The 14,581-nt window shown below is 42.3% G+C and overlaps 1 protein-coding gene across 1 annotated transcript in view; it reads right to left on the bottom strand.

Annotated features, from left to right (window-relative positions):
- Window positions 1-14,581, bottom strand: part of NELL2 (neural EGFL like 2) — a 449,535-nt gene that overhangs the window by 228,325 nt on the left and 206,629 nt on the right. The window contains exon 12 of the mRNA XM_075553021.1: window positions 11,361-11,463. Coding sequence (XP_075409136.1) covers window positions 11,361-11,463 — 103 coding nt within the window. The remainder of the gene's footprint in view (window positions 1-11,360; window positions 11,464-14,581) is intronic.

The following is a 14,581-nucleotide window of genomic DNA, read 5'->3' as shown; positions in this document are numbered from 1 at the left end:
CCCCCAAGGCTCCATACGTTTATTGAGGTGATGATAAATGATTGTAGGATCTCCCAAAGTGTAGTTCATGCACACGGATACGCATAAATAAATTACTAATGGTGCTTCATTCAATGTGTAGAAGAAATACATTAACCTAAATAACTCCATCATTTCATGGATACCGTTGTGTTGGCATGAAACTAAATTGAAAATGTGATCTAATACTAGGCTTAAAAATATATCTAACTAAAAAGCATTATCAGTAATACACAGAGAGCAAAAATCATGAATGTGGTAATTGAATAATTTGGAAAACTTTGAATTCTCCAAAAGTTGGGCGTGAAGGAGCTACATCACTCACTGTCGTGGTGTAATTTGGTATAAGCTTTCTTGGAAGGACTCTCACACTGGGTGGGGGCGGGGGTGGGAGAGAGATGAAACAAAAATCTCTTGCTATACCGCTTCTGACATCCTGCTACCGAAGATAGATGGCTGCACCGTACCTAGAAAACAGTCTTGGTTGAATTTAATTTGGTGCCTAGTGATTTGGGGTCTTTATTTCTGTCCACACCTTGGTTTCCAACCACTAACTGAGTCTCTACTGGAAAGGTGAACACTTTAATCTCATGTTCTGCCTCGAGGGAATATTTACTAAAGGCTGTTGAACAACTTACTTCTGTAAATGTTTCACTGAGCACAGCATCTTTAATACCGGGGAAGCAGGCCTGGAAACCCAAGGCTAATTTTACTATAGATGAATCGGTCACAAATTAGAGTAAGCTGACTCAACATGTAAGCCTCAAGAAAATGATATATGTTTATTTTATTTTAAAAAGGCAAAGCATGACAGAAAACTGTGCTTTCATTTTGCATCCCTGAAGTTAGAAAGTAAAACAATCTTACCCTCAAATGGTACTGAATGCTGCAAGAAAGGCCAATTTTCCAAATTTCACTTGAGCCTTCTCTGTATCAGTAGTTCTCAATCCTGGTTCCCCCAAATAATCAATTCACCCACAGTTTGCTCTTCTTTGTTTTCACTCAGCTTTCTTAGGCATGTGAAGGCTGTAGTGTTTTTAGAGAGTCTTGCCAATGGCGCATCTCTTATCAATTATATCAGAATTTCAGTTTTCAAGACCATAAAGAAGTTTAATATAAGACAGTCTGGGAGCGCTAGTTTATTTCCAAACTTTCTTTTTGTAAAATACCAACTTAATTTTAAAAAAATGGAATGGATGAAGTATGCACCATTCGACCAAAGAATGTTTTTGATAAATGCTATAACATACTTTTTTTGCAGCAACAAGGAGAACAACCCCAAAATATGTATCTGGTGAAAGATATATATACATATATGCAAAGATATATATTTAAGCATATTTATCTATCAGCTCAACTCAACTTCCTGCCATCGAGTTGATGCTGATTCATCATGACACTCATAGGGCAAGGCAGGACTGCCTGTGAGTTTCTGAGACTGTAACTGTTAAGGAGAGCGGGCAGTCTGCAGGGAAGCTGGTATTGTGAGCTGCTAACCTTTGGCTTACAGTCCAATGTGAAATTACTATGCCGCCAGAGCTCCTATCTGTGTGCATGGGAAAGCGTATATGAGTACAAAGGGGCTTCAAGTATTCATGCAAAGTGGTATTAAAATTTAATAAAAGTTTTCTGTAAACTTTTTTGAAGGCCCCTTGCTTGTTGTTTTTGTTGTTAGGTGCCTTCGGGTTGGTGTTCAAACTCATCATTGTTGACAAAGTCTGGAATGCTACCTTGTTCACCCCATCCTCACACCTGTCTTCCTCGTGTTGCTCACCCTTCATAAAGCACGATGTCCTCCTCAGGGGACTAGAGTTTCCTGATAAGTCCAAAGTTCATGAGAGGAAATCTCTCCATTCTTGCTTCTCAGTTCTGGCTACCCCAAAATAATTAATTAGTTCATTGCAAGGCAAATTTGCTTCCTCCAGACAAATTTATTCATTCTTTTGGTAGCCTATCATATACTCAATTTTGTTCACCATGAACCTTAGTTCAAAGTCATCCGTTCTTCCTTGCCCTTCCTTAACTTTATTCACTCCAAAATTGGACTGCTTCGCTTTCACATATATAACGGCTGGAGTCTTTGGCCTTCATCAGGAAGTGCTTCAAGCCGTCTTCTCTCAGCAAACAAAGGTTGCATAATTAGTTTTCCTCGAATCTTGCGGCCATGTTATTTTTCACACAGTAAAGATTCTTGGGTGATCTGCTCAACATACATATCGAATAGGTTTCCTGAAGGGACACACCCTGATTCACACTTTCCTTTTTTGAGATCATGCAGTGTCCCCTTGTTCTGTTCAAACAACTGCCTCTTGGTCTATGTGCAGGTTATACATGAGCACGGTGAATTGTTCTAGAATTCTCATTCTTGACCAAGCTATCCATAATTTTTCATGATCCATCCAGTTAAATGCCTTGGCACAGTCAGCAAAACACAAGTGAGCTGCTGGTCCTCTCTGCTTTCAGCCAAGATTCATCTGAAATCACCAGTAGTATTCCCCATCTTCTATGGCCTCTTTTGAATCAGGCTTAAATTGTTTACTGTTGACTGGTACAGCAACTTAAAAAAATCATCCTCAACAAAATTGTACTTGTATGTGATACCAATATTGTTTTTAAATGTCTGCATTCTTTTGGATAGACTTTCTTGGTAATGGGCACAAATGGATTTTTCCCCAGGAAGTCAGTAAGATCATGCCTTCCAATTTTCTTCAGATAGACAAGTGAGTGCTTCTAGCATTGCATCTATTTCTTGAAACACTTCGATGAATATTCTACCAATTCCAGGAGTCTTTTTTTAATAATCATTTTATTGGGGATTCTTACAGATCTTGTAACAATCCATAATTCAATTGTATCTAGCACACCTGTACATATGTTGCCATCATCATTTCCAAAACATTCTCTTTCTACTTGAGTCCTTGGTATTAGCTCCTCTTTTGTCCCCTCCCTGCCCTGCCTCCCACTCTCCTGACTACTTGATCAATTATATATTATTGTTGTTATTTTGTATCTTACACCATCTATTGTTTCCCTTCACTCAGAGATCTGGTTGTGGTGGTGGTGGTGGTTTATATATCCAACTTTGTGATCAGTTTCCCCTTTCTCCCCCTTCCCAATTCCTCCCCATCCTTCTCCTACCCTCATGGTCTCGCTGCTCCCACTACTGTTCCTGAGGGGTTTATCTGTCCTGATTAACATGTGTTCAGAGTTCTTATCTGTACCAATGTGAGTACTTCAACCTTGGTGGATTCTTAAGGTAGAATTGGGTCATGATAGTGGGGAGGAGGAAACATTCAAGACATAGAGGAATGTTGTGTGTTTCGTCAGGGCTATACTGCAATCTGAACATCTTGTCCCTCCCTTGTGATCTTCTTTGATGGGATGTCCAAATGTCTACAGATGAGCATTGGGTCTCCACTACAACCTCCCACATTTGTATTGATATAATTGTATGTTTTAGATCTTTTGATACCTAATATCTGATCCCATAGACACCTTGTGATTGCCCAGGCTACTGTGCTTCTTCCATGTGGGCTTTGTTGCTCCCGTGCTAGATGGTCAGCTTGCTTAATCTGAAGCCTTTAAAACCCCAGATGTTGTATCTTATGATAGCCAGGCACCATCTGCTTTCTTCACCGCGTTTGCTTATGCATCCATTTTGTTTTCAGTGATAGTGTAGGGAAGGTGAGCATCACAGAATGCCAGGTTATTAGAACAAAGTGTTCTTGTGATTAGGGAAGCCTTTAGTAAAGGCCCAGAGTCCATCTGCTATCTTAATACATATAAATATATGTACATTGACTTATACCCCTATCATTATAAATTGATATATGTTTACATATATATGCCGATACCTATACCTCTACAACTAGCTTTTGGCTTCTAGTTCTTTCCTCTATTTCCTTTCACCTTCCTCCTGTCCCACCATCATGCTCACCCTCATTTGGCTCTCAGTAATTCCTCTCGGATACATTGCACTTGATCACATCCCAGGCATTCTATACCCTCCTTGCCATTGATTCTAGGTCCCTTTGTTGTTCCCTTGTCCCCGAGTTTGTTAAGGAGCCTTATTATTTGATGCCTTCAATGCAACTTGACCTCTTTCCTTCAATACCATTGGTTCTCAACCATATATTAGCTCCTGATTATCGGGTTAAAACAATTCTTTTTGGCACAGTAATTCTGTGTATTCATTCCACATTTGTTTGATGCTTCCTGAACTATTCAATACGTACTTCTTCGACATAAATAAGCACTAAGTAGGATTGGTTTACTGGGTCTGAGGGCTCAGAAGCACAGTCTCATGGGACAAATTGGCCAATTGGCATACTAAAGTTCATAAAGTTTGTCTTCTACATCCTAGACAGCAAATAGCATCTGAAGTCTTGAAGGCTTTCAATAAATTGTCTCTGATACAACGATTTTTCTCTACTCATCTGGAGCAAAAGAGCGAGAAAGAAAACAAAGGCACAATGAAGAAACCACTTCACAGGACTAACAGCCTGTGGGAACCGCAGCCCTTCAAAGGGAATGAGTCCGGAAAAACTACATAGTGTCTAGCAACGATTACTGACTGCACTGACCTGGGACATAATAGTTCCATACCAAATGGGAGAAAATCTTAGAACAAAATTTCAAATATGTTTGAAAGATTGTATCCTCTGGGCTAGTAGAGACTAGAGGAACCCCTAAACACGTGCCCGGATGTACCTTTGAAACAGTACTAACACCACTTTTGGAGGTCACCTTTTAGCTAACTTGCAGACTGGCCCCTAAAAGAACAAATCACCAGTAAGTACAGGGCTCATTTGAAGAATCATCCTCCTGAGACAAATCAGTCAATATTTGCCCTAAAGCAACAGTATTTTTTTAATTGGGAGAGGGCAGGGGATCCTAATGGACATGGAACCACCAGAATGGAAATAATGAGAATTTTGACACATTATGAAAAATGTAACAATTGCTACTGAACAATATGCATAGAATTTGTTAAATGACAACCTAATTTGTAGTATACACCTTCATCACAAATGCAATATCATAGTATAGAAAAGAAGAAATGAATGCAGCCATGCTTTCTCTTGGTATCTTAAAGTTCCTAGCCCTGTTTCTTAACCAAATCATGTCATACTCACCCTTGACTAACTTGTAGGGCATTTACTTCTCTAATTCTGAGTACTCCCTGGACAGTTCTACTAAATTAAACAAATAAAAGCTGCAACTTTTAAACACGGCACCCAGCTATGTTGGCCCTATTTCCTCTCATTTTACCTGGGCTGGCGTGTGACTGTGTTGACCAATGCCGTACGGAAAGCAAAGGGATGAAGTGCCAGTCCTAGATCTCCACGTTGAAGAATTCTAAAACACAGTTTATGAAGTCTGACTGTCCAACTGTAGAGGCCACAGAAAGACATCCTGAGGGGGTGAGGAGGCGAAGGGCGCTGCAGAGGGAGAACCAGCTGTGCCCAGTCCTCCGGGTGTCCAGAGGGAGGCACTCTGCCTAAGAGCGAAGCCATCTTGGACTTTCAGCAAGTACTTGACCACCTGAGATAAATTCTAATGATGTGATTTTAAAAAAATGAAAAAGTGCCATGACAACCTCTTAGGAATATTTAAAAGCTATTCCCTAACCTACTTCAGTAGAATCAGGCAAGTACTGTAGCTGGTTGTGACAAAGGAGAAAAAAATTATTTCATGCATTTTCTGGTGCAAATCTACTGAAAGAACTAATAAGTCATATAGATACTCTATACCAATCAAGGTGAGTATACGTTCTCTATTATAAAAAGAATACATAGAAACATACATAAATCATCACTATACTACATTGTGTGGTACTACAGTACTATTGTGTGTGTGTGTGTGTGTGTGTGTGTGTGTATGAGAGAGAGAGAGAGAGAGAGAGAGAAAGAAACAAAGACTAAGTGATAGGGAGAGAGAGAGAGAAAGAGAGATTTGGATGAAAGTGTACAGAGTAAACTGGTTCTCCATCCACCGCTGCACACAGACTTTGTATCATGACACTGATTACAATCCCCACCAGGTAACAGCCCTCTTCCCACTTCCTCCTGGCTTCCCCAGTTCCACTCAACCCTTTCCCTATCCTTTCTTGCCTTCTAAGCTTTATCGCTGGGCAAATGCTTCCCTTTGGTCGATTGCTGACTTGTTTTAAGCAGGCTCCAGGGAGTGCGCTTTTCCTTACCAGCCTATCTACTGTGGGGCTGAAAGTCGAGCCACATGAATGCGTTCAGTTCCAGGTGTGTGAAGCTTGTCAGTGGTTCCACCAGGCTCTATCAGACCATTATGTCTGGACTTTGTTGTTATCCTATATTTCACGCCCACTGAGTCAAGGAATTCATATGGAATACCTTTCAGAAAGGTTGACAATAGTAGGCAGACACCATCTAATTCTGGTCTAATGGTCATGGAGGATGGGGTTCACATAATCCATTAGGACCTTGAACTGTTACCATGTCCCTTTAGTTTACTTCACCCTTCTTTATTCCAGACAGGGAAACAACAATAATTGCACCGGATGTAGCCAATCATAAACTTCTAAGATGACAGTTGCTACTCATCAAAGTAAGATGTGGACTTGACTTTGTGGACTATGCTAAGCCAGTTGAACTCAGTGTCTCCTGATAGAATAGTTGTAAACCCAGGTCCAATGACACATTCCCTCTAAGTGTTTGGTTATGGCTCATAAGTTGACATACCTTCATCCCCGCTGCAATATAATTACCTAAAGGGAAATGTCATTTTTCAAGTTGATATATACTCATGGATCCAGTCCTATTCACCCTGGTGGCTTTGTCAGGTAAGCACTGGACTTCTAAATACAAGGTAGCTCACACTCACCAAAGGCTCTCAAGGAAAAGCTGCAGTTGTCGGCTCCAGTAAACACTCGCAGTCTCAGAAACCCTCCGCAGGGTTGTTGTGAGTTGTCACTTAGATGATCAGGGGTTTGGAGCTTTTGGGTTTTGCTTTTTTTGTTTGTAGGCCTATTTGCCTTCCTATATCTATTGAGCGTATATGTCTAATTATGGCATTAGTACATTTTTCATTCTGCTAAAATGCCAGTGATGTGCTTTATTGTTCATAGCACCTAATAGCCACTCCATGATCATTTCTTATACAATTTAATGAATCCAAATGTCTATAGATGTCCTATTACAGATTTAAAAAATTTTTCAAATACCTACTCTTTTTCAGGAACTATTCTAAGTATCCAGTGTTGAACAAAGTAGATATGGTAACATTACCCCTGTATTTATGAAGTTTATAGTCGCTATAGAAAAAGAGGCTAAAAGTAAGGAGTGTGTTTACAGGAGGGAGGTGTATCAGCTTGTGAAGGAAATACAGTAGGTGAAAAGAGAGAGACCCACAGTGTGTGGGAAAACAGCTTCTTAGAAAGAGTAGCACAGAAGAGTCCTCTAGCTGAGTCGTTCTGAATTTCTAGCTCTCTGAAGACAGTGAAGTGAAATGAGTGAGTCTGGTCTCCCAGCGATCATCTGTAACTTCCACCAAGTGACTGGAAGAAACATGCAGATAAAGTGTATGGGACTCTAAAGAGGAGATTTTTCCATTTTGCAATGAGCCCTCTCAGAAGCTGGAAGGCAGGTGGTCATTGTTAGGTGCCATCCAATCAGCTCCAACCCATAGCAACTGTGTGCACAACAGAACACAGCACTGCACGATCCTGCGCCAGCCTCACAACTGTTCTTATGCCTGAGCCCATTGATGCAGTCAATATGTCAATCCATCCTGGCAAGGGCCTTATGCTTTTTGTCGCCCTCCACTTTCTCAAGCATGGCATCCTTCTCCAAGGACTGGTCTCTTTTGACAACATGTCCAAAGTGTATAAGACAACGTCTTGCCATCCTTACGTCCAAGGAGCACTCTGGCCTTACTTCATTCAATACAGATCAATTCACCTTTTTAGCAGTCCATGGCATTTTCAATATTCTTCTTCAGCACAATTCAAATGCATTGATTCTTCCCTGGTCTTCCTGATTCAATGCCCAACCTTCACAGGCATAGGAGGCAATTGAAAATACCTCGGCTTGGGACAGGGGCACCTTAGTTCTCAAAGTAGCATTCTTGCTCTTCAATACTCTAAAACAGTCTTGTGCAGCATATTTACCTAATATGATATACATCTTTTGATCTCTGGACTACTGCCACAGGGTGGACTGGAAGAGACCTGGAGGCCATCAACAAAGAACAGCCATGAGTGAGCAAGGTCTTTGAACCACAAGAAACTTACAGGTGAAGCTGCAGGCAGAGGCCAGTGGCAAGCAAGCTGAGCAGCTCACAGAAATGTAAAGCTGAAGGTCCTTGGGTAGGAGGCTGGCTTGGGAATGAGGTGTCCGTTGGGCATGTATAGTGAGGGCAGAGATTTGTGATACTTGCCGGAGGGGATAGACGCCAAATACCCTTGTGGCTGAGAGGCGAAGGGGCATAAAATCACACAATTGTGAATTCTGTCTGAGTTCTGGGTGTGGCCACTGAGAAAGGTTATTGATTCCAGCAGAGAAGTCGAGTGCAGTGAGAGGGACAATTGGTGTCAGCAGAACCGGCAAAGGAGGTTAGATTGCGGCGGCACATGTGACCACGTCTCACCTAGTTTTAGAGTAGTACACGATGCAGCAACAGATAACTAACTGCTCAAATTGTGGCAAAAACAGGCAATGATGCGGTAATCTGCCACTTTGTTACATGACATGGTTATTTTCAATTTTCACATGATACCAATTTTACATAATGATATGGTCATTAGAACCTCCCTGTGTGGGTAAATGAAAAAAGGGTCTAATTGATGCTTTACATTCTTAATTCCATAATAAAATACCAGTTCAAGAACCTTTCATGGTAGGATCCATTGGTTCCTGAGGTGGCCCATTACAATCTTGCCTAGATTTAATTTTACTGTTTTCTTTTTTCCCCCAACAGTTTTATTTGGCACATAATCCACATATCATACAATTGAATGGTTATGTCACATGCATAAGAGTTGTAGAATCATCACCACGATCGGTTTTAGAACATTTCTTCCTTCTTGTACTCATGGTCATCAGCTCCCCGGTTCCCCCACCCTCCCGTGCCATGCCCATAAGAAACCATTAAGCCGGTTACTGTCTCTATAGTTTTATCTATCCTGGATTTCTGAAAACAATAATAATTTATAAATTATCAGGGGCTCATGGGGTGGGAAGGGAAAAATGAGGAGCTGATGTCAGGGGTTTAAGTGGAGAACAAGTGTTTTGAGAATGATGATGGAAATGAATGTATAAGTGTGCTTTACATAATTGATGTATGTATGGATTGTGATAGGAGTTGTATGAGCCCCTAACAAAATGATTTAAAAAAACTAACAACAATAACAAAGTAAAAGAGGGATAAACCTCAATAGAAAAGAAAGCAGAAACTACTGAAAACTAGAACATACAGTGTTTTCTTATGTTTAACTAAAAACTTTCTATAAAACACTGTGATAGGTAAGTTTATTGTGCCAACCGGGCCAATAGGAACATGTGGGATTAATCAGATCATGGTTTGATTGGAGGACAAAGAGATGAATGTCTCTGCAAGACCCACCTCCCCGTTCTTGCTCTCTGGGGATCGGAGCATGCTAGAGCGCATGTGCTGCTGCTGTAGCTAGTTCTCTGCCTCAACCTGTGAGCCACAGTCTGTACCTGTGGTCCAGGGAAACTAGTGGACATTGTCGCTAGAATCTGAGGCTCCTTGAGCTTGTGGCTGGTGGATCCCATTGCTTTGCATTGCTTGAATTCGATATCCCATTGGGGCCTGTCTTGCTAAGCTCACAAGCTTAGTGACCAAGTTGGTGACCACCCTAATATTTGTTGCCTTAAGGTAGACTAAGTCTGCCTTGCCCAAGAAAGGACCCCACTGTCTGCTTCCTTCACTTTGGAATCCGGGACATAACCCACGTGAGTTGAAGAACTTCCAGTATATTAACTCTTCCATGAAAGTGAGTTGAACTGAACTTTCTGTACTGCTGTGTGGACTAATAGTCCTTCTCACTGTATAAGCTTATCCTCTTATATATATACACACCGTATATGCTCATGTATACGAGTTTCACAGCACATTTTAAATGCAGTTTCTGTGGTGAAATTAGGTGCCTCGACTGATATTCGGGTCAGCCTATACTCGAGCATATACGGTAAATAAAATCGTAAGTGCCCTGCTTTTGTTTCTCTAGAGCGCCCTTCCTAACACAAGGGCGCTCCATGTAACAGTCCCAGACCCACCATCACCAAGATTCCCCGGAATGAGCAATGCATAGGCAATGGCTGCTGCCTTTTCAGAAGACAACTAGGCTGGAGGGAGGGACAGGGGAGGTGAAAAGAGAGGGCTTGAAGTAGTCATCGTGGACGGAATGATGATAAACAAAAGTGAAATTAATATCGACCCCAACCTATTGCCAAGCAACAGACTGTCCACAAAATAAACACGACTATTGTGAGCACTCGTCGGCAATCCTGGGCTGCCTCAGAGCAAGCACACATGGAGTAGAAGATAAAGACCTTGAGTTGCAGAGAGGGGCGCGTGGCCGAGCGGAGGTTGGGAGTGCAGGTGCAAACTCGGTGCCGTAAACGTGCCAGCATTATCTACTGTATCCCGGGCCCAACGGGCAACATTAAGCCCATGGGAACGTCTTTAGGAAAATGGGATTCATCTTGGGGGATAATTTGAATATAGAAATTTATATTTTAATGCAAATTTTCCAGCTTCCTAACATGATCTGTGCACATGGTTTGTGAGCTCCTGTGCAGCCAGCCCCAGAGAGTAAGCCCGTGCACAACGAGACAATAGAACGGTGATCTGCAAGGTTTGCACTGACTGCTGTTTCAGGAGTTTGCCAGACCTCTCGTCCCAGGCTTTCTTTGTCTGGAAACTCCACAGACACCTCCTCAGCATCATAGCTGACATGCAAACTAGTAGACAGATGTGGCAGCACACAAGTGACATTGGCTGAAAATCAAATCCACGCACTCAACATTTAAAAAAAAAAAAAGCAAACTCACCACCACTGAGTCAATTCTGATCATTGCAACCCTATGAGACAGGGTAGAAGGGACACCTGAGCTGCTGACGCTGTAACGCTTTACAGGGTTGGAAAGCTTTGTCTTTCTTCTGTGGAGCAGCTGGTGGTTTCAAACTTCTGACCCTGAGGTCAGCAACAAAGTGCGGACCCACTACTCCACCAGGGATCAGCTTTTACTGCCCATCAATTATGAGAATCCCACCACTGAGTGTGCATGTCTCATATGCATGCACATAAACCTCACCCGCAAAGAGAGAGAACGAAATCTTACCTTTACAAACTTTGCAACAGCTATGAGACAAGGTGATCTGTTGAGATTCTGGACAGTCCAGCACTGGACAGGCAGAACTCTCCATGAGCTTCATGGTCTGATCCTGCAGGGTAAGAGCACAGAAAGGTTTCGATTTTCTGAATCAGAGTTTACTCATCTGTTTCCAGATCCCATATGTGAAAACTTCAATTCTCAGAACTTCAGCACAGGCCAAGGACTCGCTCCTAACATGAAACCAAACCTGAAAAAATCTTCCCCACAGACGAGCAGCGCTGAGAATGACCACCAGCATTGTACTCCGGCTACCAAGTGCCAAGCACCGGATAAGCCGAGGAAATTCGGAAGGTTTGGTACACATTTTCAAATCCAAATGGAAACTGTGGCAAAAATACAGCTCAACTTAGTTCTACAGCTTACTGAGGAAAATAAGTTTTAAAAATACAGGTTTAAAAAAACACCACCGCAACAAAGCACCATGACCATTCCCAAGTTTTCTAAACTTCTCTGAAGAGATTCTCCCAGAGGACCCTGCTGTGGGTCACTCGGAAAAATGAAAGGAAGTTCCACGTGTCTCTGGTGAAAGAATGATTTGCAGGTTTGCTGGCATGTCCTCAAAACAGTACTCTAGTCTGAGCAAGCGAGAGTAAATCAAACTGTTCTCAAAGAGAAATCAAACATGAACGACTCTGCTAAGCACTACAGTAGCCCTCCCCAAGACCCAGGCAATCGACTTGTAAATGATCACTCCCAATCTCTCTCGGACAGGGGTGGGGGATCTCATGTGGTGGTGGGGTGGTGTCAGGTGCCAGCACGTCAGTTCTGCCCTAGAGCGGCAGCATGTACTACGGCACGAAGCACGGCCTGGTCCCGCGCCACCCTCACGTCTGTGCTCATGTTGGGGCCACTGCGGCAAGCTCTCTCCTTGAGACCCTTCCTGCTTTTCTTTCTTTTATTTTAAACCAATTCACTGGGGGCTCATACAACTCACATCACAATCCGCCCATCCATCCATTGCGTCAGGCAAATTTGTACATTTGCTGCCATCATCATTATCAAAACATCTGCTTTCTACTTGAGCCCTTGGTATCAGCTCCTCATTTTCCCCCTCCCTCATCCCCCACCCTCCCTCCCTTACGAACCCTTGATAATTTATAAAGTATTATTATTTTTTCATGTCTTACAATGTTTGAGGTCTCCCTTCACCCACTTTTCTATTGTCCATTCCCCAAGGGAGGGGTTAAATGTATATCATTATGATGGGTTCCCCCTTCCTCCTCCACCTTCCCCTTCCCCTCCTGGTATCACTACTCTCATTATTGGTCCTGAGGGGTTTATCTGTCCTGCATTCCTTGCGTTTCCAGCGCTGATCTGTACCAGTGTCCATGCTCTGGTCTAGCCGGATTTGTAAGGTAGAATTGGGGTCATGAGAGTGGGGGCTGAGGGGAAGCATTAAGGAACTAGAGGAAATTTGCATGTTTTATTGGTGCTTACTGCACCCTGACTGGTTCCTCTCCTCCCTGCGACCCTTCTGTAAGGGGATGTCCAGTTGCCTACACCTGTCTTCTTTTTCACTGCCCTTCTACTAAGCATGATGTTCTTCAGGGGCTGATCTCTCCTGACAATATGTCCGAACTATGTGAAAATGAAGTCTCACCATCCTTGCCTCCAAGAGGCATTCTGGTTGTACTTCTTCCCAGACAGATTTGTTTGTTTGTTTGGCAGTCAGTGACTTTTGAAACATCCTTGGAAAGCACCATCCTTCAAATGCATGGATTCTTCTTCAGTCTTCCTTATTCAGTGTCTAGCTTTCATATGCATATTATGTTTACCAGTACATAAATAATAAATAACTCTTGGAACTCTCAGCCTGCTATTTGAACTACTACTCAGTAGTCTAGATTGGGGGATGTCATTTCTGTTATGTACTGCTTTCATGCATCTACTTTGTTGCTGATTTATGTATGTAAGAGACCTTTAGGTCACAATCCGTGATGCAGAAAGTGTCAAGAGACATGGATATAGTGGCAGACTTAGCGAGAGTACACAGTGCCCAGGAACAATCTCTAACACCTCCCACACCCCTGCCCCTTGCCCCCAAACCCCTCTGCCCCACCCAGTCTTTTTTTAAAAAATTTTTATTGGGGCTCATAAGGCTCTTATTACAGTCTGTACATACATCAATTGAGCAAAGCACCCTTACACATTCGTTGCACTCGTCACTCTCATAATTCACCTTCCACTTGGGTTCCTGGAATCAGCTCGGTTTCCCTTCTTTTCCCCCGTCTCCCTCCTTCCCCGATCCCACCCCTGGTCCCTTGATGGTCTATAAATAATTATTATATCTTATCTTACACTCCCCGGCGTCTCCCCTCACCCGCCTCCCCATTGCCCATCTCCCAGAGAGGAGGTTACACATAGATCTCCGAGATCGGTTCTCCCTTTCTACCCCCACCCAGTCTGAAACCCCTTCATCCCCTTCCTCACAGGCTTCGTGGGAGATTAGGGTGGGGGGCATGAGTCACTACAGGACCCTCCCCAATATGCCTCTGTACAGTGGAGTCAAATGACTGGATTTAGTGGTAATATCATATCTGAGAATCATATATTGTTAACATATAGTATTAACAATAATCATCTGTGGTATTATTGAAGTCACTGACTCACAGGACACATGTTAAAGACCAATAAAAAGAAAAAATCAGGGACCAGAATAGACTGCACAGAAAAAGGAAGAGTGACATCTCTGAATTATGTCAAATTATAAATACTGCACTCTGAATCCTACAAGGCCAAAGAAGCAAAGGGCTACTTTAATGTCAAAAGTCAGCAGATAACTACAAAAGCACAATAAGATATAATGTTGCTCAATCAACAGCTACTAGTTACATGTGGATTTTGACCACAGGTAGGTGTATCCTGCAGGAAAGCTTTAAAAAACTTAATACAGTAAAAGAAAGCAAACGATTTCATTTATTTTACATTCATTACAGGCTGCAGTTATAATGCTATACCTATATGAATTTAAACATAGATATATCAATTTATATATTTTAGCTTACTAAACGTGATATAGCGATTGCACCAGCTAGTAAGGCGGAGTAGAACTTTCCCTTCTATTTCTCAAGGCTATCAGTCTCTTGGGACAAACAGCTGCATCGTTTCCCTCCGAGAGGTTAGAGGTTGAAGCAGTGAGCTTGGGAGTCGCAAGAGTTGAACCCACT

This window comes from Tenrec ecaudatus, chromosome 6 (assembly GCF_050624435.1).
Source record: "Tenrec ecaudatus isolate mTenEca1 chromosome 6, mTenEca1.hap1, whole genome shotgun sequence".
NCBI lineage: Eukaryota > Metazoa > Chordata > Mammalia > Afrosoricida > Tenrecidae > Tenrec > Tenrec ecaudatus.
Note: the sequence above shows the minus strand (reverse complement) of the source record. Positions and strands in the feature narration are given on the sequence as shown.